Source organism: Ahaetulla prasina, chromosome 2, assembly GCF_028640845.1.
Source record: "Ahaetulla prasina isolate Xishuangbanna chromosome 2, ASM2864084v1, whole genome shotgun sequence".
Taxonomy (NCBI): domain Eukaryota; kingdom Metazoa; phylum Chordata; class Lepidosauria; order Squamata; family Colubridae; genus Ahaetulla; species Ahaetulla prasina.
Genome location: NC_080540.1, coordinates 146,232,189 through 146,257,903, shown reverse-complemented (window position 1 = coordinate 146,257,903; position 25,715 = coordinate 146,232,189). Strand labels below are relative to the sequence as shown.

The following is a 25,715-nucleotide window of genomic DNA, read 5'->3' as shown; positions in this document are numbered from 1 at the left end:
CACCCCAACGAAGCTATCGAAGTGCTGTCCCAGTGTCTGGAAGCCGTACGGGTCTGGATGGGGAGAAACAGGCTCAAGCTCAATCCCTCCAAGACAGAGTGGCTGTGGATGCCGGCATCCTGGTACAGTCAGCTGCGACCGCGGCTGACTGTTGGGGGCGAGTCATTGGCCCCGATGGAGAGGGTGCGCAACTTGGGCGTCCTCCTGGATGAACGGCTGTCTTTTGACCATTTGACGACCATTTGACGGCCGTCTCCAGGAGAGCTTTCTACCAGGTTCGCCTGGTTCGCCAGTTGCGCCCCTTTCTAGACCGGGATGCCCTATGCACGGTCACTCACGCTCTCGTGACGTCCCGTCTGGACTACTGCAATGCTCTCTACATGGGGCTCCCCTTGAGGAGCACCCGGAGGCTCCAGTTAGTTCAGAATGCGGCTGCGCGGGTGATAGAGGGAGCCCCTCGTGGCTCCCATGTGACACCCCTCCTGCGCAGACTGCACTGGCTACCTGTGGCCTTCCGGGTATGCTTCAAGGTTTTGGTAACTATCTTCAAAGCGCTCCATGGCATAGGGCTGGGTTATTTACGGGACCGCCTGCTGCTACCGAATACCTCTCACCGACCCATGCGCTCTCACAGAGAGGGACTCCTCAGGGTGCCCTCGGCTAGGCAGTGCCGGCTGGCGATGCCCGGGGGAAGGGCCTTCTCTGTGGGGGCTTCCACCCTCTGGAACGAACTTCCCCCAGGACTTCGTCAGCTTCCTGACCTTCGAACCTTCCGCCGCGAGCTTAAAACACATCTATTTATATGCGCAGGACTGGACTAGATTTTAAAATTTAAATTGGTTTTAAATGGGTTTTATTATGTATATTGTTATTTTTAATTATTCGGCCATTTGTAATAAGTTTTTTAACTGATGTTTTATTTTGTATTTATATGTATATTTTTATTTGGCTGTGAACCGCCCTGAGTCCCTAGGGAGATAGGGCAGTATAAAAATACGAAAAATAAATAAATAAAAAATAAATAAATCAATCTATAGTTAATCAATCAAAACAGTTCTAATATTAGAACATTATTTGGTCTCTATAAAAATATCGAGCTATGAGAATAAAGATATAATAAATTAAAACACATTCATTTGCTGTTGTAAACGGCTGTGGTCTTCTCTTCAGTGGCATGCAACTTTCCAATATATAATGGGCAATAGCACTTAGACTTATATACTGCTTCATATAGTGCTTCACAGCCCTCTCTAAGCGGTTTACAGAGTCAGCCTATTGCCCCCAACAATCTGGGTCCTCATTTTATTGACCTTGGAAGGATGGAAGGCTGAGTCAACCTTGAGCTGGTCAGGATTGAACTCCTGGCTGGGTGCAGAGTTAGCCTGCTATGCTGCATCCTAACCATTGCACCACCAGAACTCACAATTGGGACTAAAACTGAACAATCCATTGTGAAAAACGTCAGCTATTAGAAAGTAATCCCTTGCCATACATAGTAGAACATTTAAGACTCCAAGCTGAAAGCAGGGCATCTTCCAAATGCATTGGGGCCTAGAAAGGTCTCAGTCCTAGGAATCATTCCCCAACAAGTCTGGAGCTTGACAAATTCCAGCACCTGCTTCCGTGCCAACCAGAAACCTGACACGCTGGAAGACTGCCACTTTTCCAGCCAAAGCTGTACACCATAGGAAAGGGGAGAAGCATCATGCCCTCTGAACATTGCTTAAATATTTGCAGAAAACGGGCTGCTTTCCTCCTTGATTTTTGGGGAATTTTAATAGCTTTTCCGCTTTGGGTTTGTTTTTCAGCAAGAGTTTAGGCAGCGCATCGAGAGACAGAAATGTACACAGAATAAAATGAGGGAGAGACGCCAGCAGATTGCCCGAGCCAAAAAATACTATCAAGATTACAGAGTTCAGCTGCGTGCCAAAATGATGAGGACCAGAACGCGGGAGGAAAGGGTAAGTTAGGGATCTCACTCTGCAGATTGAGAGGATTTGGGTCAATTTACAATGTTTTCAGCCTGGTGTGATTGCAACTGTGAATCCACCAACCCTCATTTCAACAGCAAGTTAGGAATGCCCGCATTAGGTGGTTGGGTGCCATCGGCTAGTAGGATGAATTTGGGAGGTGCTTAGATGTTGTAGCTGCCTCGTACCATTTGTTAATCAAGAAAAGTAGAAAGGGTTACGTCCTGGAAAGGCACCTTTGTGGTGAGAAGACTGTACTACAAATGTCAGAGGGTAAGTGAACTTAAAAGTTTGAGCCAACGTATCTACTTTTTAAAATCAAAATTGCATTTCCTATGCTGCTATTGCCTCAAAAAGTTATTGCAGGTAGTCGTTAATTTAAAACCATTCATTTAATGACTGTTTGAAGTTACAGTGGCGCTGGGAAAAAAGGACTTTTGATCATTTGTCACACGACCTTTGCAACATCCTCCCGGTCACATGATCAAAATTTGGACACTTGGCAACTAGCAAGTATTTATGATGGTTGCAGTGTCCAGGGTCATGTCATCCACCTTTTGTGACTTTACGATAAGCATAATCAATGGGGAATCCAGATTCACTTACCAACCATGTTACTAACGAAACAACTTCATTGATTCATTTAAGAACTAAAATGGGGCAAAACTCATTTAACAATTGTCTTGCTTAGCAACAGAAATTTTGGGCTCAATTGTGGTCGTAAGTCGAGGACTACCAGTCCTGGGAGTTCAGTAAAAGGTAGATATGCATAAATATAATGAATTAACTAGTTGAAAGGAAATGATTAGTTAATAGATTTGATCAATTGTGATTCAGGTTGATGAAGAGTAGATTATTTATGGAGAACACCTTGGGTTATTGCTTCTCCCTCTTGCTAACTTTTTTAAACAATTCAACAGTCCCAATTGCTACATGTTTTGCATCACAAGGGCATAGAATAAGAATTTTGATCCTGTAGCATATTTTATATTATGAAATTCCTAATCTGCAACGTTTTATAGTAAGTATTACAACTCCTAATGAGTTTTCCATTTTTTGCTTAAGGATAAATTGATAACGATAGAAGGATTTCTTATGGGAATAAGGAATTATCTATAAAATGGCTGGATAGCACTCATTGAGACAAAACCAACCATCAGTTAGAATTGTCAAAAGGGAAACTAAGTTTATATACCGTATATGACTTTGTGACAAAGTTGGACTTGGGACCTGTGTCTAAAAATAGTTATGTTCCCCTGAAATTATTTTTTTAAACAGAGCTGTTCTTATGCTTGTTAATGGAATGTCATTTTGGTAGATATTTAAACAACTGTTTGAAGAAGGCCTGGAAATTCAAAAACAAAGATTTCTTGAGTTGAGGTCATATGCCAAGGAAAAACGTGCTGAACAAAAGAAGCAGTATCAAGATGAACTGCAATCCATGGAAAACTATTACAAAGATCAGGTAGGCTTCCTCCTGATATCATAAAGATAGCGCTTAATCTATCGTAGCCCATTATTAATTTTTCTTCCACTTTCCTTTAGTTTGCAATGCTGGCCGAAGCTGTTTCAGAAGAACGTCGAGAAATCCAAACCAGAGAGAGAGCACATACCCAGGTAGGTCTTCTCCCGTAAAGAGGAAACATGCACTCTTTCCTCAGCGCTTTGAAGATGACTCCCAAATGGTGCAGTTGTGTTGTGCAGTTTGACACAAGGGCTGTAGTGGTGCAGTGGTTAGAATGCAGTATTGCAGACTGACTCTGCCCACTGCCAGGAGTTCGCTCCTGACTGGCTCAAGGTTGACTCAGCCTTCTATCCTTTTGAGGTAAAATGAGGACCCAGATTGTTGGGGGCAATATGCTGACTTTGTAAAACCGCTTAGAGAGGACTGTAAAGCACTATTGAAGTGGGATATGTCTAAGTGCTATTGCTAAATGCTGTTAATCTGACAAAAGGGGAAATTATTGTATAGATTTAATATATTTAAAACTATAATAAATAAACGACCCAACTTTTTTCTGAAGTATTTTGCTCAGCCTGAGAACTATGCGCACTTTTCCTTTAAAGTTTTAGAGCTATAATTGAAAAGACAGATGGCTCAACAGAATCCTAATGGTTTCTTTTCAGACATTAAATAAAGTGAAGCGTGAACTGAGATCCAAGTTGGAGAAAGAGATTAAAGAGCTGCAGGACATGATCACACATGATGATGATGATTTGTTTTTCCGAGAACTAGAAGCTGATCGGCTGAAATCCAGACTCTTGGTGGCTTCTTTTCAGTGCAGCAAGAACTATCTGTTTCTTTAAAGGCCTGGCATGCTTATATCGTATCTATGTGGCTTTTTTCAAGGAGACCAGAATCAAAAGTATAAAATTTGTGGTTTAGTTTCCTGCCCCAAGACCAAGATTAAGTTGATGTTATGAAAATATTGCACTGATATTTTCAAAACAAATGGTTTTAAAGACTTTGTCAATAAAGATTAGCTTCCTTATAATCAAAATTCAACTATCTCTGAGTGTAACTTCTGTGGCCAAATTTTATTTTGGTCCTGTAAATTGCTATCACAGATTGGGTTAATGTTAAAAAAAAAACAACGAATTGTAGATTATGGCACTTGAATCTTCCCAGGTATCGCTGTCAAACTGTCTGACTGGTCATAGTTTGCTGTATTTTTTCTCCCTCATTTTGAAGATGGGGATATTTGCTCTTCTCATATCATCTGGCCCTTGTCTAATTTACCAAATGTTCTTAATTGTATATAAAGTGTTAGCTGGGCCAACAGCAGTGTAAGATGCAATTTTAAGTCATTCAAGGCAAAGAGGTATTCCCTAACCATGTCTTATATGTCAATCCTGTTGTTTCATTCTGCCCTTTGGTTTTATACTGAAACACATAGTTAGTTGCTTGTTGGAGAATTTTTCTACTATATAACATTTTTATGAGTATTGTATCTCACACACTTTATTAGAGGAAGTATCTCCAGGGACTTTTTAATCTTTATTTCTCCAGGTACTAATGGATAATGGAGATCTGTTATAAATATTACTTACCTAATGGAATTGTTGGGAAAAGTTCTTCTCTGCAGAGCTATGCTTTTAGATGGCTGCATCTTCTTTCCTAGGCAAAAAATGTGAGAAACCCTTTTTAACATACCTTTTCCTATCCATTGGAGATAAATCTCTTTATATAGTGACACTAAAAGTAGGCCAGCTGTAAGAGCTGGATTTAGGCAAGTTCTACGGTAGAAACACTTAGCTTGCTTATCCATGTATTGACTGAGATGTTTCCCATTTGAGAATGGGAAACAATGCTGCAGTGCTTTTTTCTCTGGCAAATTCCAGTCAATCTTGACTGATGTGGAGAGGTCCAATCCAAATCCACTGGTTTGTGGAGTGCCACAAGGCTTGATACTCACCTCTCCTGTAGGACACCTGCACAAAAACCACTGGTTGAGAACATGCATTTATCTGGAGTCAAGTAGTAGCAGTATACTGCTAACATTCAACCAGATACCTTGTTAAAAGTCTGTAGACCATGACCTGAATCATCCAGGTCATGGTTGTCCCAAAGATACTTTTTCAGGAGGCAATTGGATTTTCTAGATTTTCCTTTTGAAGACGTTTTGCTTCTCATCCAAGTAGCTGCTTCAGCTCTGACAGGATAGTGGGGAATGGAAGGCTTGATATTCCTTGTAGACAGCTGGTAATTTGCATCCTTTTAGAGGGTTGCTGAAGCACTTGGAGATTTATCTATGTCCCCCGGGTCACCTGAGTAGCGCTCCTGGTTCCTGCTGTCTGCAATTTCCCCCCCTGGAAATCCATTCCACACCTTCCAAAGGGTGTTCATCCCAAATTGGATAGTTATAGATACCTTGTTCTTTGTACCTAAAGGCTAATCGGATCTGGATGAGCAGAATTTGATCTCAGCAGAGTATTTTAAAAAATGACAACAAAAACAGGAACGCAGCAGAAAAGCTTAGAGACTATATTCTCCCCTTTAAAAGATTACAAATATAAATATTTGACTCAAAGTCAACATCAGCTTCAGTCAATGAATAGTGGAATGATGCCACCAAAGTTACCCTTATTCCTATCCAGGATTTCTGTGATTTCTTAAAACTACTAAGATCACTGTTAGTTCATTTAAAAGTAAAAAAAAAACAACCAACATTTAAAACCTTTGATGCTGTGACAGTGCAAACAGCATTCAATTTTATTGCTCAATTTCTGCATGGGTACATACTCAAAAAAAATTATACAGATGTATTGTTAAAGCTCATGTAACAGCTTGGTGAAAATACAATATCAATGCTAAACACATTCTGTAATAAATACAATAGAAATGGAACTGAAAAATGTGTCAGTTTGTGGCAGAAGGAAGTATACCAAATATAGGTTTGTTTTAGTAGGACAAAACTTTTAGGATTTGGCAGTCAGAAATCTTCTAAATAAACAGTATGTCTTAAGTACAAATTGAACCTGTTAACTATATAGTGCAGTTCAAAATTTGTAGCAGTGATGTCATGCTACATTACAAATGTGATTACAAAAACACAAGTTCCTTCCATTAATGCAGCCAGTTTAACTGCACCACAGGTTTAACAATATAGTGTTGCAGAATTTTTTTAAAAAATGTGTGCTCTGGACTCTAGTACAAACACAACCGTTTGGTAAAAATAAAAATCAGTTTAGAGAAACTGAACCTATGTGCAAAAAATAGAATACATACTGTACAAAGCACCATTACAAAACTTTACACCTAGAAATTAAACTTGAAAATGCGTCTGAGTACTTAATCACAGAATCCTAGCAAATTGTCACTATTCATTTTAACACATTCATTCCTGAAAAGAAAACATGGAAATGTGAGGCGGCATCTCTCAACTATTCAATCCACATTCAGAATTGATGAAGAAATCCTATGGGAAAAGGGGTGCGCTGGAAATAAATATTCACATTTAAACCTAGGGTAAAAATCCAAAGGTCCAGCATCATATTTAGCACTGGGAAAAGAGGCATTGGCTATACATCTGCAACAGATTGGCTGAGAAGAGCTTCTGGTAAGTTGTGTGCTTTAAAGCTTTTAATGGTTTTTATGCAGATAAAAAGGCACTCAGAAGACCTGAGAATTCTATTTGCATTCGTCTGCTCAGTGTTGGTTCAAGCAAGATGCAGGTATAGTTTAATTTTGCCTAATACATAGAGAATTAGACTAGTGCTGAAATGGAAGGCTCTCTGAACACAATTTAAAGTAGAGCAACAATGCAGTTACTGTTCAAAAACGTAAGTTTTGGAATAAGACCAGGTTGGATTTGCCTTTTCCCAAACTTAACACCCCATTGTCTTCATTGTCGACAAATTCTTCCAGCTCTCAATTCCCACTCTTAAAGATTGCTAGGTTTCATCCTATTCAAAATGGAGGCATCTTAAACAAAACAAGACAAGGCTATTACTGCCAATCTAATGGTAAGTCTGCAGAAAAGGAAGAACAGGCAGAGTTTCCTTATGGAGCAAGAAACAAGGTGGGTTTTAGATACAATCTAGTTACAAGAAGCTCCCAAGGAGTTCGTGTACATACAAAAGGAAAGACCTGAATGGTCAATTATAAAAGGCAGGAATCCACCTTCAGAGGTGCTCAGCACTCAGTGCTCAATGGTGTACAAAAACCAAGGCTCCATAAATTCTTCATTCAACATCTAGAAAATAAATCAATGCTATTCCTGAAACCTGAAAGATAAGCTGAAAAAGGCAGAGAATATCCCAGAGATGATCTGAAGGAAAAAAATAACAACTTCAGACAGGCACAAAAGAATATATCCTAACTGGGAATAAGGACTTGTTTCTTATCAGCTTCAAATTTATTTTATTGGGAGCAGATAAGCTGGCGCTCGACAGATATTTTATAGGAAACTTTCACAACCTACCACTGATTGTGCTGACCGGAATCGCTAGAAGGTAAAATCCAAAACATCTGAACAGCAGCCAACTCCCTACTCTGGAACTAAGCTGCCACACATGCCTCAGTAGCAGGCTTTGAATAACTAATGCTGCAGAGCCCATAAACAGTAATCTAATCTACCAGAAACTTTATTGGTTCTGTTCAACTATGAATCATAAATAGACCATCTATCATCACCAACTCCTATACTACAATTGTCTAATTTGTGCAATTGCTTCTTATTCCAATATTTCTGCCTTTTTGCATTAGCAAAGGTACCATGAAATTCTTCCAAGAACAAACAGTCAAATGAAAACTACACTTAATCCTCAAAATGCAATATGCGCCTGATGGAACGGGCATTTGCCATACAAACCTGCTGGACTCCAGGATCAGCATTTGGACCAAGTCAGAAAAGAAACACTACATATCGTGAACCTGCTTTTGCCCTTCTTGCCTTTCTTTCACTTTCTTTTAAAACGTTTTCTTAAAAGATCGACCAGCAAAGCTATGCAGTTTCCAAAGTGTAATTGGCACTCTTGATTATCAGTATAATAATGATGAAAAAAAAAGTGGTGGCTTACAGTTAGTTCTTAGAGCATGCATTGCATTGTTCACTGTCCCTTGACTGTGGAAAGGTAAGCAGCTGAACTTTTTAAGCTTGCAGCATTGCTGAATGAGGGCTAGTTCAACACATGCAAGCTCTACTTTAATCTGCCACATAAGTAAAGGAGGACATATGGAAAATATTAGCATTCACCATAAACATACTGATTATGACATTCAGCAATTTCTATACCAGCTGTTGTTCTTGTCATAGCAGCCACACGGAATTACACGGAAAGCTTCAATATGTGAGCCACCTTCAACAAACGCACACCTTAACAATTAAGGACTGTGTTCAAATGTGTATGTAAGTCACCAGTATTAGAAGATGCCTTTTGTTTTTTAAGCATTCCACACATGCTTGCATTAAAACAAAGGCAAATTCCTATGTATCTGATCAGCTGCTTTATGGAACACATTATACATCAGTATTTCATCACTGAATCAACTTTACTGTGGGGGACGGGGGGGGGAGGGTGTTCCCTTACTTGTCACTATCACAAACTTATTGACTACAAGTAGTTCAAAGTAAAGGCAATTTTATCTGGATCAGATTACTGAGCAACAACTAATATACAGTGCAGGCTGGTTGTATCTGAACGTAAAAGCTTTGGTTGATTTGACATCCACAGAGTGTTTTATGATCTATGAAGGCTAATGATATCATCCATATATATTTAGGAGTCTAAAAAAATGCAGCAGTTCCATTTAAAATGGAAAGCAATTTTTTAAAAAAACGCCTCAAGTATTGACTTTTTACAAAAATGCTCATTTAAAAAATGCTGAACGCCTACATTTTTAAAAAGGGCTTTCCACATTTACCACAAAGTACTGTACCAAATGCAGTGCAATTTAATTCAGATAAGATTCTGGTAGAGAAATCTGACTGAAGATCCAAACCTTATAAATCATGCTTGAGAAATATAAAAATCCTGACACAGGACCACTGAAATTGAACTTATAACACAGAATAAAATCATTGCACTGTATAAGAAAATACAGTTTATACTGTGAAGTGGCCTTATTTTTAAAAGGTTTGTGATTCGTTTAGCCAATTTTATGCAAAAGTTAGAATAATCAAAATACTTTATTTAAAAAAATAGCAAGTACAGGTGCTATTCAGAATCACATTTATATAAGTCAGCTGGAATGTGGCTTGTACCAAGAGCTGTCCCTTGGACTTCTGATAGTAGAAATTAGGTAAGCAAACAGATCAGATCACCTTTTACAAAAATAGTAGTCGTCTTTCAAAGAGAATACTGCTTAACTGTTGAAATGAAGGAAAAGTCAGCATTCTGCATGTTCAAGATACTAGTTTTTAATAGCAGCTGAATTATTCCTTGGCAGAAGCCACAGAACATTTTCTTGAATGAAGAATTCCAAAAATGATCCTTTCCCTCATATTGTCCTCTGGTAGGGAGAAAAAAAAAAGAGGGGGGGAGTTTCCTATATTTCAAGCATTTATTGTATCATGGCTGAGGAAAGGATTTTCTGCTTGGAGTATAAATTCAGTTCCACACAGGTCTGCAAATGATCATTCCACGGCAAACCCACATGTTTCTTCAATGGCGGTTAGCAGCTTTTCATAGAGCTTCTCATAGCTTTCGTAAGGAGGAATGTCTATCCGATTGAAGCTGCAAGCAAACAACAAAGAAGAAGCATTTCAACTTACAATGTTGATGACTCAAATAAGCAATGCAACTAATACTGATTAATGAAGGTGAGCTACATATTTTAATGGTGTATTATTGTTATAAGAACACAACTCCCCCAAGGACTGTTTTATGGGATAAAACTAGACCCAACTAGCAGAAGACAGATATTGGAACAACGTAAATAAATCTGGTTATCTATAACTGGATATTCTTGATCATCTCTGAATCCCCACAAATAGGTTGTGCATTTTGCAAAGCTCATTTAGAAACTTTTAGAGCAACATCCCCCAACTTTCAGGCACCAGGGATCAATTCTGTGGGAGGTTTTTCTTTTTATATAATTTGGCGTTTGAAGCTGTAATATATATTCCTAAATATTTAACCTTTTTAACGATTTCAAAACCTGTAGTTCTTTCTAACTCTTCTTTTTGTTGTATATTCATATTTTTAGTTATCATCTTTGTCTTTTGCTGATTCACCTTAAATCCAGATACTTTACCATACTGACCAATTATATCTTTTAAACCAGTAGCTGAGTATGTTGGTTGAGATACAGTAACAACCAAGTCATCTGCGAAAGCTCTTAATCTGTAATCTTGATGTTTAACTCTAATTCCCTTTATTTGATCGGAGCTACGTATTTTATTCAAAAGAATTTCTAAAGTTAAAATAAAAAGCAATGGAGACAGGGGACATCCCTGTCTCGTCCCTTTCCCAATTTTAAAAGTTTCTGTTAACCCACCATTTACTATTATTTGTGCTGTTTGCTTCTGATATATTGCCTTAATTGCGTGGATAAAATAATCCCCAAATTGCATTTTTTCTATTACTTTAATCAAAAACTGCCAGTCCAATCTATCAAAAGCTTTTTCAGCATCCAAAAAAAAAAAGCCGCTGAGATTTGGTTGTTTCTTTCCAAATATTCAAGTAAATTTACAATTTGCCTCACATTATATCTCATCTGCCTACCCTTAATAAATCCTGACTGATCATTATGAATTATTTGATTCATCACTGGCATTAATCTATTAGCAAGTATCTTGGCAAATATCTTATAATCAGTATTTAAAAGTGATATAGGCCTATAATTCTCTGCTTTAATACCATCTCGATCTTCCTTCGGTATTAGCGAAATAAAGGCTGTCCTCCATGAAGGGGGAACATCTCCTCCCATTTGAATTTTATTAAATAACTCTTTAAGTGGTTCAACCATCTCATTTTGTAAATTTTATAATAAACAGCTGTTAAACCATCTGTACCTGGTGCTTTACCAATTTTAAGTTGTAATTGCTAACAAAATTTCCTCTGAAGTAATTAATTGATTCAGTTCTTCTCTTTGATTTTCTGTAAGCTCACAAATATTTTGTTGTTGTAAATATCTTTCTATCTCTATATCATCAATCATATCCCTAGTATACAACTTACTATAATACTCTAGAAATGCTTTTTTAATCAAATTCTTTTGATAAACTTCCTTACCCTATATTCTATTTTATCAATCATTCGTGATTTTCTGTTTTTTCCTTATTAAATAGGCAAGCCATCTTCCTGGCTTATTGGCATTATTAAACGTATCATGTTTTACATATTGTAAATTAATTGCTACTTGATCTGCCATCAACATGTTAAACTGACCTCTTAATATATTTATTGATTCTTTTATTTTACTATTTCCTGGGCTATTTATCAATAACTGTTCTTTCTTTTAATTTCCTCTTCCAATTCCTTTTCTTTTCTGCAATTTATTTTTGTATTTAATATTCATTTGTATAAGATTTCCTCTCATATAGGCCTTGCTAGCGTCCCAAATCATCTCTATAGATGTTTCTTTTTTCATATTCATAATAAAAAATTCCTTCATTTGCTTTTTACATTCATTTACGTTTTGTTCATATTTAAACAAATTCTCATTCAACCTCCATGATCTCCTAGCCTCCTTTTCCCGATCAATTTCAATCCAAACCGGACTATGATCAGATAGAGTTCTTGAACAAATCTTAGTCTTCTTCACTCTAGAATACAAATCATTAGAAATCAAAATAAAATCAATCCTCGAAAATGATTGATGCCTGTCAGAAAAGAAGGTAAAATCCCTCTCTTCTGTATTATGTTCTCTCCAAATATCTCTTAATTCCAAGTCCTCCATTATTTCAAAAAAAAACTTTGGTAATTTCGCCCTACTTGACATCTTCCTTAAACTTTTTTTATCTTTTTGAGTATCCAACACACCATTCCAATCACCCATTAATATATATGATTTATAATCCCAAAACACTATTCTTTTATGTAAAAACTTGAGAAATGAGACTTCCGGTTTGGCACCGTAGGTGATGGCGGTGATCTTTATGATCACCAACCTCTGGATTATGTGGAATCGCTAGGACAGCTTAAATCTGCTGTCCAGCGGTTCGGAAAACCCCCTCTTCGGGAGAAGGAGAAGGTGGTGAGCTGAGGGCAGAGGTTGAATTTCCCTAAAGCCCCTGAGAAAAAAAAGGGGTTTGAAGGGTTAAGTTCCCTCCAGTAACCCGAAGTGCTCCAGATCCAAGGATTCTTCTGCTTTGGCGGAACCAATCACCACGACCAAACACCGAGACTTATTTTGGACAATAAAGGATTATACCGAGACTTCCGGGTGGCTCCACCCCTTCGCTGAGCCCTAATTAAAGGGGCTCCGCACTGAACATCGTAAAGCCAGGAAAAGCCGGCTTTAATCTTTTTCTCTGGATGAAAGAGAAAAGATAAGAGCGCAGGAATGTTGGTAGACCTCCCCAGAGGCTTTGTTTTAATTAAGCAGAGCTTCGAAGGGTCGAGGGGTCCCATAAATATTTCTGCCATCTCCGACTTCAGTGCGTCTCTGCAAAAGCAGGAAAAGAAGAAGGTGTCCATCTCTGCTAATTGTCTTATCTTTATGGATCTCTTTAAGCAGACGGAATGAGTGCAAGCGGACGATTATTGGATTGCAAGTATTTTTGATTTCCTGACTTCTACTTTCTAAAAAAGAGAAATTTTTTTTTTTCTTTGTTCTAATTGACTCTAAGATGGCGCCTGAACGGGAGTGAAAATGACGAATGGAATTTTAAACAGTCTGTGCAACTAAGAAGATAAGAAATGTTATGTGTGGATTTTAATGAAGTGAACTGAGCTCTCCTATACTTAAAGGGAGAAGAAGTTTCTAGACTTATATTTTGTGAATTTTAAAACTGAAATGGCTACTAAACCACCTAAGACTGGGGGCAGAAGGGGTTCTGAACCAGCTTTAGAAGATCTGATTAAAGAGCAAGGGAAAGTGTCTGAAGAAAGGTTTAAGGAGATTATGGATAATAATGATAAAATAAGAGAAGAAATAAAAGAGAATAATAAAAAAATAAGAGAAGATATCTTAATGGCTTTTCAAGGTTTGGCAAAAAGACTGGAGGTGGTGGAGGAGGAGGTGCAAGAAATTGCTCAGTCAAATCAACAAATAGAAAATAGAATGGGGGGAATGCAAATCAAATTGGATAAAAATGAAGATCAAGTGGTGGTGATGCAGTATAGAATGATGGAAGGAGCTCTGAGAATTAGAGGTTTGAATGAAGACAAAGGGGAAGATTTAAAAAAAATTTTATCAGAAGCTCTGGCTGAATTTATTGAAATTGATCCACAAGAGGTTGCTTATCAAATTGACAAAATTTATAGAGTTAATTCGTGGATTGCTAGGCAAAAGAAACTTCCTAGAGACATCGTGGTTTATTTTTTGAAAAGAACAGTGAGGAATCAAATTTTGCAAGTTGCATTTCAGAAAAACTTGAAAATAGGGGAACAGGAGTTGAAGGTTTTGAAAGAGATCCCTCCCAAGATGTTAAGGGATAGAAAAGACTTTACATTTTTTACACAAGAACTTAAGAAATACCAGATTCAATTTAGATGGGAGGTTCCAGTTGGCTTGACAGTGTATTATCAGGGAAGAAGATATCGTATTGACACAGTGCTTAAGGCCAAAGATTTTCTTTCTACAGTGCTGAAATTTGAAATAGAAATAATAGAAAAAAGAATTCAAGAGACTCAAATGGGTGTGGAAGCTGAGGCGATTCCAGTGATGTTACCATCAGAGGAACAACCACAAGAACAAAGACTGACGAGGGGAGCCCTTAAGCGTAAAGAAAAGGAGCAACAAACCCAAAGTAAAGTTCAGGATTTTGCTACAGAAGCGGTGGGAGGAGCACGGCCAAGAAGTACCAACAATACAAGAATGGATATTGAAAGTTGCCAATTTGGCTGAGATGGCGAAGATATCAGCCTTTTTGAAAGACAATACGCAAGAAAGATACTTAAAGGAATGGAAAAAATGGATTGACTATGTTCAACGTAGATATCAGACTAAGAGTTATCAGACTGTTTTTGAATGATTATGATGTATTATTTTTGATTGCTTTTGGGGGAAGTTAGGAATTGATGATTGTAGGGGTATAACTAAGTTGGGACGAAAACTTTTTAGCATATGTTTGTTTTACTTTTAACTATACCTTGTGCTCGTTCCGGGAAGTCGGGGAGGGGTTGCGAAGGGAGGGGGGAGGAGGGGGGGAAAGGGGGAAAAAAAATTTTGTAAAACTTTTTGAATAAAAAAAAAAAAAAAAAAAAAAAAAAGGATTATACCGGACAGAACGAAAGTGGGAGAACTTTATGCAAGTAGCCAAGCCGATTCCCCGATACTTTGTAACAAGCTTGAAAACAGCAAGAAAATGGAGGCGAATTGTTAACAAGTTAACGAGTGGAAAGCGAAAGTGATACTTTCAGCGTTTGTCTGCAGTTGGTAATTTGCATGTTACTTGCTGCTTTAACTCTTTAACTCTTTGCTGCCTGCTGATAGAATCTAGGGAGATTTTTAAATATTGCTTTAAAAGACTGTGTTTTTTAGAAGTTAAGAAGATTTAAAGTGAATATTAAGTTGGAAATAAATAAATAAATAATTTTATAGAAGATGGCAGCCAAACAATTAAAGTCTACTGTAACAAAGAGCTCTGGAACTTTATCAGCTGGTGCCTCTCCAGCTCATACAGCAGAGACTAGAACATTGAATTTAGAGGCGTTACAAGAGAACTTAAAAGGCTTTATAGAAGAAAAATTTAAAGTAATAACTGATGAGATGTCTGAAATGAAAGAGCAGATATCAGAAATTCAAGTGGGAAATAAAGAAGTTAAAGAAGGATTTGTAATGGCAGTACAAAGTTTGGCAACGAATGTGATTTTATTAGAAGAGGAGGTTGCAGAAATTAAGCAACATAATTTAAAATTAGAAAATAAAATGGATGAATTTCAAAGTAAAATGGAAAAAACAGAGGATGAAATAGTTTTGATACAATATAGAAATATGGAATTTGCTCTTAGAATCCGAGGTTTGAAAGAAAATAAGGAAGAGAATTTAAGGAAATTTTTTCTGAAGTATTTGCTGAGATATTAGCAGCTCGTCCAGCAGATGTGGCTTATCAAATTGATAAAATATATCGTGTGAATTCTTGGATAGCAAGGCAAAAAAAGTTGCCAAGGGATGTTGTTATTTATTTTACAAACAGAACAGTGAGAAATCAGATTTTGCAAGCTTCATATAAGGGGGAGAAGATTCAGATTGCTGGTCAAGATATTTTGATATTAAAGGAAATTCCACCAAAAATGTTGAGGGCTAGGAAGGAATTTGCCTTCCTGGTGAATGAACTTAAAAAACGTCAGATTGAATATAGATGGGATATTCCAACTGGTATAATAGTATACTATGCAGGGAAAGTACATCGTCTCAATACAGTTGGAAAAGCAAGAGAATTTTATGTTGAGGTATTAAAAGTTGGAAGTCTTCCCCCATTGGAAGCTAGAAGCAGGGAGGTTGAAGTGAAGGAAAGAGAAGTGAAGCAGGTACAAGAACAGATTGTGATGGAAGAAGATTTATTACAAGTATTGGAAATACCTACGACGGGTTTAGATTCAAAAGAACAAAGGCTGACAAGAGCTGCTGCTAAATGCAAGGAACAAGAGATGAAGGCACAACAACAACTGGCAACTACTACAACGGAAACAGTGGGAGGAGCAAGGCCTAAAGTAAAATGTGATCTGCGGCTGGTGTTCCAAAAGTTTCCTTTGGCCGATAATGGCAATTAAACTATTATCTTGGAATGTTAATGGCCTGAATTCACCGCAGAAGAGAAGGAAAGTATTTCATTATTTGAAACAATTTAAAAATGACATTACCTGTTTACAAGAAACACATATTAGATCTTTAGACCAGAAATATTTGATAAACTCAAAACTGGGGGTACATTTTGTTGCCTCCTCTTTGGAAAAAAAAATGGTTTAGTTATATATATAAAAAAGGATATATCAGCAAAATTAATTGAGGTGGATAAGCAAGGAAGATACATTGCTATTGAACTTTTGTTGGAGGGAAAGAAGGTATTATTAATAGGAGTTTATGCTCCGAATCAACAACAAGAAAATCTGTGGGAGGTTTTTCTGTGGACCATAGGGGGTATGGTTTTGTGTGCTGCCTGCATCCCACGGGTGGGGCTTTGCTTGTTTATGCAGCCTGGTTTCTGACATGCCACAGACCGGTGCCCGTCCATGGACCAGGGATTGGGGACCCCTGATTTATAGCCTAGTGACAGTGTGGTTAAATTGTAACGGATTAGTGGGGAGACTGAGGTTCATGAGGTTGAGCCCACTCTCAACCACAGAGATTCACTTTGGTCCAGTCACTCACTCTAAGCCCTCCCTTCCTCACAGAATTCTTGCACAGCAGTATGGAAACACAGACTTTGTTCTTCACTGAATAGTGAATAGTGGAGCCAAGACTAAATAAAATAAAAATTTCCCTCTCTAAAAGATTCTTAATGTGGCAAGAAATTGAGAGTACAATAGTTGATTTTGCCAACTTGCTTTCCTCAATAAATCTGGAATCATAAGGATGAGGACTGGCAAACAAATAGTACGTTGTAAACATGGTCCTTGCTTATCAGTTATAACTGGGACCAGCAACTCAGTTGCTAAAGTACAGGAAAAATTTGCTAGAGAAAAGTTCCCTGAGGATGGATTCCAGCATGAGTCCAAAAGCTTGGATAACTGAACCTCTGGTCCCAGTGACCGATCCAGATTGGATCCTACATTAAAAATTGCTACATGAAAAATCATATAACATGCCATACTTATGATATTATTTCTTTTTCGGCTGTTAAGCAAATCACAAGCCCCTTAAAGTAAGGTATCACATGACAATGGCTTGTGATTTCACATCTGCATTCTCCATTAATTCTGTTTGCTGAAAAGTGGTTGTGAATCTCCCAAATAGCAATCGTGACTGCAGGACACGGCAACAGCCGTAAATGCAAGGATTGGTCACAGAACTGGGGGTTTTTTCAACTCTTGTAATGGTTGTTAAGACAGTTGATAAACAAGAACTACTTGTACCAGGTGTTCTAAATGTCAGTTTTATAAATATATTATGTGAATTTACTGTATGAATTTAGTGGAAAAAATAAAATTAATAACCCATCTAAGAGTGGGGAGTTGGTTTCTTTAGTGGCTTGTGAAATGTGGCCTTAAGGGTAAGGATTGTGAAAAAAGGTCAAGAGTGCATTGATATGCACCTTTCCAAGGATTTTGAGGAAGAGCTGAAGGAAGTTGAAAGAAAGAAAATTAAAGGATTTAAAGGTATTAAAGGATGGTGAAGACCAGAGGGATAGGTGCTGCTCCTAACTCTGTGGCTTACATAGTGGGCAGGGTCCCCACCAGAGAAGGATCCAAACAAAGTTGGGTAGTGGTGCATAATCTTTATATATAAATCATAGAGCTGATGATGAGGAAGCGACATTATATACAATCCCAGGATCGAAATAAAATACAAAAAACAGAACAATCATCTGGAACTTTTGGGATAAGCCACCACATAAATGATAAGAGTTTATTTCCAATAGGTACACCTGGATTGAGTGTCAAGAGTTCCACCTATACATCTACTCTTTGGATTTCCCTCACATGATATTAGCCATTCTGAATGTAAACATGGACAGATACAGGTAATTGGCAAAATTGCTTGCCTATTTTGTCCTCCAAAATGAAACACTGGAATGACATTAAAGAAATACTCATCCAATAAGTAATCAATTTGTATCACTGCACCAAAGTTTGTAAAATGTGATCTGGCAATTCACTGATGCAAATTCCATGATCTGTACAGTTTTATTCTCAGCTCACACATTAATGTTCTCACAAAGAACCACTTAATTGTGATTCAAGTGGCTTAAAATGAGTAAACTATGTAAGTTATCTAAACAAGTGGTAAAATATTTGGATTCTCTTATGCATGTAGATAGTGTTTGTTGACACTTTTCATGGTTTGAATCTTGACAGCCAGGTGCATGAGATTACTTAAACCAAGAGCATCAGACAACTGTATTTTATAAACTGGAGGAGGACTTTACCTTACCTAATTAATCCTGGAGGATTAGTTTACCTAAAAGCTAATCAATTTTCAAAAATATTTTAAAAATAAGGTAGTGCTTTATGAATTTACAAACATGGCTGAAAAATTGCTTACCACAACAATGTGACACACAGATTGCATTGATACAGATAGTCCTCAACTTACGACCACAACTGAGCCCAAAATTAATGTTAAGTGAGAAATTAGTTAAGTGACTTTTGCCCCATATTTTTACAACTTTTGCCCCACATTTGTTAAGTGAATCATTGCAGTTGTTAAATTCTTTTATTAATGATTTCTGTAAAGGGCACATATATTAAATTAGATTAATCATGGTTTTGGAGCTAAAGCATTAACAACCATATCTCTAATTAGTTGCATAACTTCAATAAAGAAAAAGGCTAACAGAGAATATAACTCCTGACTTACCAAGTATGAGCTTTTGGCAGATTATTTGTGCTGGCATCAATCTGGTGAATGGTAAATAGCCTTGGGCCAGCAGCACCTGGAATTGCATCAAAGACAATACTGTTCAATATAGGCAAACCTCAACTTACAACCACAATTGAGACCAAAATTTCCATTGTTAAGTAAGGCAGTTGTTAAGTGAGTTTTGCCTAGAATATCATGATCATTAAGTGAATCCAGCTTCTTCCATTGACTTTGCTTGTCGAAAGTTAGATGGGAAGGTTACAAATGGAGATCACATGAGCCTGGGATAGTGCAACTGTCATAAATATATCCCAGTTGCCAAGCATCTGAATTTTGATCACATGACCATGGGGATGCTGCAACGGTAGTGTGAAAAATGGTAAGAAGTCACTTTCACTAGCTTTGCAACTCTGAACTGTAACTAAATGAATGATTGTAGGTTGAGGACTACCTGTATTACATGGCATTAATCAAAGAACATACTACAGGCCCATGAAGCAAACACTGTTATACTGTACAAGGAAAGATGTGCATGTGAGCAAGCACATGTCAGTATATCTTATTGAGAAAGTTCTTTCTTCCCTAAATATACTGCATTAAGGTCATTCAAAAATTTTACGCTGTACACTTGGGCTAGCACTAATTATGCAAATCAAAGTTATATTTCAATTAATGTGTAAAAACAACTCCAGAAGCATACACTGTGCCTAAAGGTATGTCCTTCATGAACTAGTAACTAACACCAAAATGCTTATAAAATTCAAGTTACAAGCTGTGTGCCATAGCATGCAGGATGTGAGTCCCACTCTGCCCATGAAAATAAAGAAAATCTGAGGTGAGAGTTTGATACTCTGCAAAATAATGGGAATTACTACTCAGACAACTACGATCAAACTAGATGCACAGAATAATGCCAATATTTGGATGAATCAAATTGATAAATTAAATGAAATTGGATTGCATGCAGGTTTGCTTACTGAAAAGAATAGGGCTTAAATAGCCATGGCCCCTTCAAATACAATTAAACCTGTACCCAGCTGCAACATGTTTTAGTTCAGTATTTAATCAAAAATCTGTTTTGAAATACATGATATGAAACACTACTTTGGAAAGGATAATATTTGTGGCAGTAAACTGGGCTCGAGAGAGCTAGAGAGATAATTGATTTTACCTTGTAATGCTTTGAAACCCTGAAGAGGCACTCTGGATGATCCGGTCACAAACTGTAGTAATCGAGCCCTCCTCTCTTCATCAAAGAGCTCCACAGCTTTCCAGAACCACTTGACAATGTTGCTATCTGGGGTGCAATGTTTTAACCTTGTGTTGGCCTTCCAGTCGTTAACATCTATTTTCCCAAGGCCACAAATGATGAGCTGTTGAAAATTGCACACGCAAAGATCAATGGCATGAACTACGTATAAAATCAGAAGCTACTAGACCTCAGGGACAGGGAACGAAGATACTGTTTAACTTTTAATGGTAAGTGCCTTAAGCCCATTATGAAATAATAATCAGTTTCAGATTTGATGACTGAAAGCATTTCCCCCCCACCCCAAACTGAAGTGGTCCAATCTTAACAATCAACCAGAATTTGCTTGGCAAGTGGACATCATAAAAACTGAATGATAAAACTAACAAAAAGCACATATTTTTTTTATATTTGACAAGTCTCATAAGTAAGATCAACTGTACCAAGAAGTAGAATATATGGGACATTATGTAGGAACCGGTGATCAAAATTCTTTTTCTATGTATGACTTGATTCAGAAGTTGCAAGGAGCCCTTACTGTTTAGCTCAGTAATCCTATGATGTTTTCCAGACTGAAGGTCTCACATACTTTTGAGGGTCCCTGCTGGGGACCATACTCCAAAGCAGGGGTCTCCAACCTTGGTCCCTTTTAAGGCTTGTGGACTTCAACTCCCAAAGCTGGCTAAGGAACTCTGGGAGTTGAAGTCCACAAGTCTTAAAGGGACCAAGGTTGGAGAATCCTGCTCCAAAGTAAGATGGGCAAAAACAAACATTCAATCTGATGTGATTTCGTTTAAATTTAAGCAAAAATCAATACATTTTATTCAAGCCAGAAGAGTTTGGAGTTGGAAGGAATGTTGGCATTCTTTTTCCAACTGCCCTGCTTCTAGCAAGAGGCAGATCTGGAACTTTTGTTTTTGGAGTGAGAAGAAAAGAAAGTCTAGCCTAGCAGAAACAGAACAGAACAAGAATGATGAAGCTCGTAAAGGGGAGAATGTTACAGACTTCTCCATCTTTTCATACTCAGTAAATCTGGTTTATAATGGGGAAGAAAAGGACTTCTACAAACATCTCAGGTGACAATATGAGCAGCTCATCTTCATCTCCAATTACTGGCCAGATTTACAAAGCACAACTTTAAGCCTCTCTTGGGTTTATCTGAGCATCTACATATTCTATGTGTCTGCATGATTTTTGCTGCAAATGCATCAAAAAGGAGGGAAACTTCCCACCTGCCCTCTCACACACACATCCCATACAGAAGAAAAACATTGATAATTAACATACTAACCTCTAGTTCCTTCTCATCAAATGTCTTCAGCAGATGCTGTGGAATTACTTCATTAAAACCCTTCTGCAGAGCAAGGAACTGAGCTTCAATTCCTCTTAAAAATCGCCAGTTTACATACAACCTGTAAAAAAACCAAGTCACAATTATCACGGTTGTGGTGTTGTTTTTTTCTGTCCACAAAGTGCAGATTCTGTTACCTGAAAAAACTGTTCTAAGGCACAGGGGGAAGGCAATAAAAATATTGTAAAATAAATGAATACAAAACATTTAGATGTTAAATGCACCTTATTAATTTATACATGTAACAATTCTCTTTGGACAGAACACCACTAACAAATAAACTTTTAAAATACCTGACATATTCTTTTTTACTCTCTTCTGTGACAGGAATGCTTTTGCCATTGGGTTTAAGTTCGTGCTGTATGATTTCACCATATGCATTGTGCTCCACACAAAATGTATGGTCTAAGACTCCCGTAATATCATTCTCCCTGAAAAAAACACAGAAAAATAATTAAAACGTAAATGTCTACTTGTACTGTACATTTTTAGACTCAAACAAAATAATAACAAATATTTACTTCCATAGAGCTCTCTCTATGGTATCAATCTAAATAGGTGGTGTATTTTCCCCCTCTTCTTCACTAAACTTTTCTCATAAAAGAATAAATGGAATTCTAAAACATTCTGAAATATGAAGAACCTTTCCATTCAAAGATTAGACTTTCCAAACCTATCAGTCTCCCCATGTGGCTCTCAAAAGTTTACAAAGCTAAAATGACAATTGCTGAACAGTTTCTCCTATTTTTAGTTTAAGAGGCAAAGGGATGGTGAATTTCTGACATGTGGTAGGTTCATTTCTAGTGTCAATACACTCATAATGTGTGGAAACTACTGAATTAATGGAGGGTTAGGGTATGTAGTAAATTCAAGTATGTGAGAAAAATTTTGGAACAATGAATTTAAGAAAAGTTTAAAATGCATCTTTTAATAAATCCTTAAACATGTATTTTTTCCCATAGATCATCTCTAAAGAAATAATAACCTTTAAGAGGCAAGGAATGGATATTTTAAAGAATTTAAATAATCCTAATTTAAAATTAGTTGAACAAAACAGCCACTAAATAAAAATGACCAGTATATACCCCATTCCAGAAACAGTATAATTTTAAAGGGATAAGTACATACAGTATCCATACTAAGCTGTTGTGAAGATCTGGGTCAACTAATTCCATGTCGTCCAATGTAATTGGCTTTCCTAGCAGCTGTTTATAAAAAGGCAACGTAAAGCCCCCGTCAATATAATGTCCATGAAACACAGCCATTCCCATGATTCGACCAACAAAATGGAAGTAGGATAAATGTTCCTGGAATTGAGAGAACATATGTAATCAGGATCAAATCAGATTCTTCTAGCACAAGTTCTAAGCATATTATACTGTACAGCAGGTTTTATCAAATATCACAAGATAAGTAAAGAGTAATAAAAGCATTTGTTTTACGTCCACCAATAAAGAAACATCTGACTGTATATAAATTATTTTTATTCAAAAACTCATTTTCTAGCTAATCTTATGATTAGATAATAGCAATAGCACTTAGGACTTAAATACAGCTTCACAGTGCTTTACAGTCCTCTCTAAGCGGTCTACGGAACCAGCATATTGTCCCCAACAATCTGGGTCCTCATTTTACCAACCTTGGAAGGATGGAAGGCTGAGTCAGCCTCAGCCTTGAGCCTGAGGAGATTCGAACCAAATTGCAGCCGGCTGGCAGTCAGCAGAAATATCCTGCAGTATTGCATTATAACCACTGCGCCCCCACAGAATATAATTTCCTTATACTTAGCCTAATGATTTCTTACAACATAAACTTTTTAGCAGATTTGTGCCCATCCATTTTTTAAAAAAATATAATGGCTCACATTTATTTAAACCTGTTGGTCAAATACAGCCTAAGCCTTACAAGTATTTTGTCATACCGGGTTAACAGCAGAATCTGGATTTATCTGTAAAGTATAGATGTCATCACGGGAATACTGGAAGAGGCCATAATATGGATTCAGCATTTCATGGGATAGCAAATACAGCCATTCCCTGAAGGAAACACAAACATTACAAAAAACAACAACTTTCAATGAAGCCTTAGGCAAAAGGTGATAATATGACCCAAAGATGAAACAGCAATTATTCATTATTGTGCCCTAAGGCCAACACTTTATGATGTCTGAATTTGGCATCTTGCTGCCTTGCCTGAGTTTTCATTATTTCATATTCCATTTGTGCCAAGGCACAATTTAGCTACTATACACGCTATGGATATATTGCTTGCAAAATCCTGGCAAAACAGCTGCCAACAAGTGTTTGGAATCTATTCAAGATATTTCAAGAAATCTATTAAAGTCAAATTTTGGAAGGAAGTGGGGCAAAAAATGAAATTTTGGAAGAAAGAGATGGGATAAAGACTATGCAGGGTTATGATGGCAAGGAAAGAGAGAAGCAGCTTTAGTTCCTTGCCTAGCATTTTATACAGGTAGTCCTTGAGTTATGACCAGAATTAAGCTCAGCATTTCTGTTGTTAAGCAAGACAGTTGTTAAGTGAGTTTTGCCCCATTTTACGACTTTTTTTTGCCACTTGTTAAGTGAATCACTGCTGTTGTTGTAACATGGTTGTTAAGCAAACCTGGCTTCCCCATTGACTCTGCTTGTCAGAAGGACACAAAAGCTGATCCCAGGACCCTGGGATATTGCAACTACCATAAATAAATGCCAATTGCCAAGCGTCTGAATTTCAATCATGTGACCACGCTGCAATCGTCATGTAAAAATTATCATAAATCACTTTTTTTAGTGCCTTTATAACTTTGAATGGTATTAAACGACTGGCTGTAAGTCGAGAACTAGCTGTATTTCCACATTCTGTAAAGTAAGGAAGTATACAGGGAAGAAAACATAACATAATAACAGAGTTGGAAGGGACCTTGGAGATCTTCTAGTCCAACCCCCTGCCCAGGCAGGAAACCCTACACCATTTCAGACATTGGTAGAAATTACATACTTATATTCTAGGATCCAAGCTGTATTTTATTATTTCATATTTAAGAAAATGAGACAAACACGTAAAGTACATTGTATTTATTCGAAAAAGAAAAAGCTTTTTAGCTAAATTGAGCAATTTTTTTCTATTTAAAATTGTATGTGCAAAAAGGAAAGTAAAAGAAAACAAATCATTAATCCAATTAGAACTGTTGGTATTTACTTTTTTTAGATTTAAAATACAGGTTTAATTTAAGGGCACAAAACATACAAGTATGTCTCAGGAATTTAAATTACCATGAAACATTTTTTTACTGCTTCTGCTCACTGGAAATGTAATTCTGATTATGATAGTCTCACGGCATATGATTCAACTCAGCCTCAGCATGCTAAAATATGCTGAAATATGCTATCACTTGTTATTACATTAAAAGTTTACATTTTGAAGTGCTAAATAAATTTGTTTTCCTTGGTAATTAACGGAAGCCCCCTCCCACCACCAATTAAAATTCACAGCCCTTCAGAGATCTACTTTTCTGGCTCTGAATCACTTAATCTCATTGCCGATAGGTTTGTTCATGCCAAAATGAATAGGAAGACAACTGCCAAACATTACTTAGAAGCATCCCATTCTACTTTTAAAATATAATTTTAAAAAATGTTACTAAAGAAAGCTGTGGATTAAATTTGAATGGAAGGAAAGAGGATATGCTCCTCCTGAGTAAGAGGCTCATAAAGTACCCATTGATATCTATGCACAGTGCAAATACAGAAGATTAAGAACCACCCCTGGGTAGCTATTCCTCACTTCTTTAGTTGTACAAGAGAGAATTGTTCAAGAAACTAGGAAAGGCAATAGTTGGAACTGTAGCTGTTGGTCTCCAAAATTATTCTCTCTTTGAATCCATTTTCCTCCACTACCATTTTTCTTTGTGTTGTTTCATTTGTTTCCCCATTTTCCCACTCCAGAATTTACCTATAATGGACTACATCATACCTAGTATTTAAAACAGTACGATTTCAAACAAAATCAGGCAAGGTTGGGTAAGCTTCTTTGCATTATGAAACATTACCACAAGGTGGAGCCTTATTAGTG

General features: G+C 37.2%; 2 protein-coding genes across 3 annotated transcripts in view; one reads left to right on the top strand and one right to left on the bottom strand.

Annotated features, from left to right (window-relative positions):
- Positions 1–5,028, top strand: part of CEP95 (centrosomal protein 95) — a 49,728-nt gene extending 44,700 nt beyond the window's left edge. For both annotated transcript variants that reach the window (XM_058171278.1, XM_058171277.1), the window contains 4 exons: positions 1,809–1,961; positions 3,289–3,435; positions 3,516–3,587; positions 4,098–5,028. In XM_058171278.1, coding sequence (XP_058027261.1) covers positions 1,809–1,961; positions 3,289–3,435; positions 3,516–3,587; positions 4,098–4,277 — 552 coding nt within the window. In that variant the 3' untranslated portion in view covers positions 4,278–5,028. The remainder of the gene's footprint in view (positions 1–1,808; positions 1,962–3,288; positions 3,436–3,515; positions 3,588–4,097) is intronic.
- A 2,401-nt stretch (positions 5,029–7,429) lies between these two features.
- Positions 7,430–25,715, bottom strand: part of SMURF2 (SMAD specific E3 ubiquitin protein ligase 2) — a 75,909-nt gene continuing 57,623 nt past the window's right edge. Inside the window, exons 13-19 of the mRNA XM_058171288.1 lie at positions 23,566–23,680; positions 22,773–22,951; positions 21,938–22,075; positions 21,585–21,705; positions 20,216–20,417; positions 19,042–19,117; positions 7,430–10,148 (exon numbers count right to left, since the gene is read on the bottom strand). Coding sequence (XP_058027271.1) covers positions 10,049–10,148; positions 19,042–19,117; positions 20,216–20,417; positions 21,585–21,705; positions 21,938–22,075; positions 22,773–22,951; positions 23,566–23,680 — 931 coding nt within the window. The 3' untranslated portion in view covers positions 7,430–10,048. The remainder of the gene's footprint in view (positions 10,149–19,041; positions 19,118–20,215; positions 20,418–21,584; positions 21,706–21,937; positions 22,076–22,772; positions 22,952–23,565; positions 23,681–25,715) is intronic.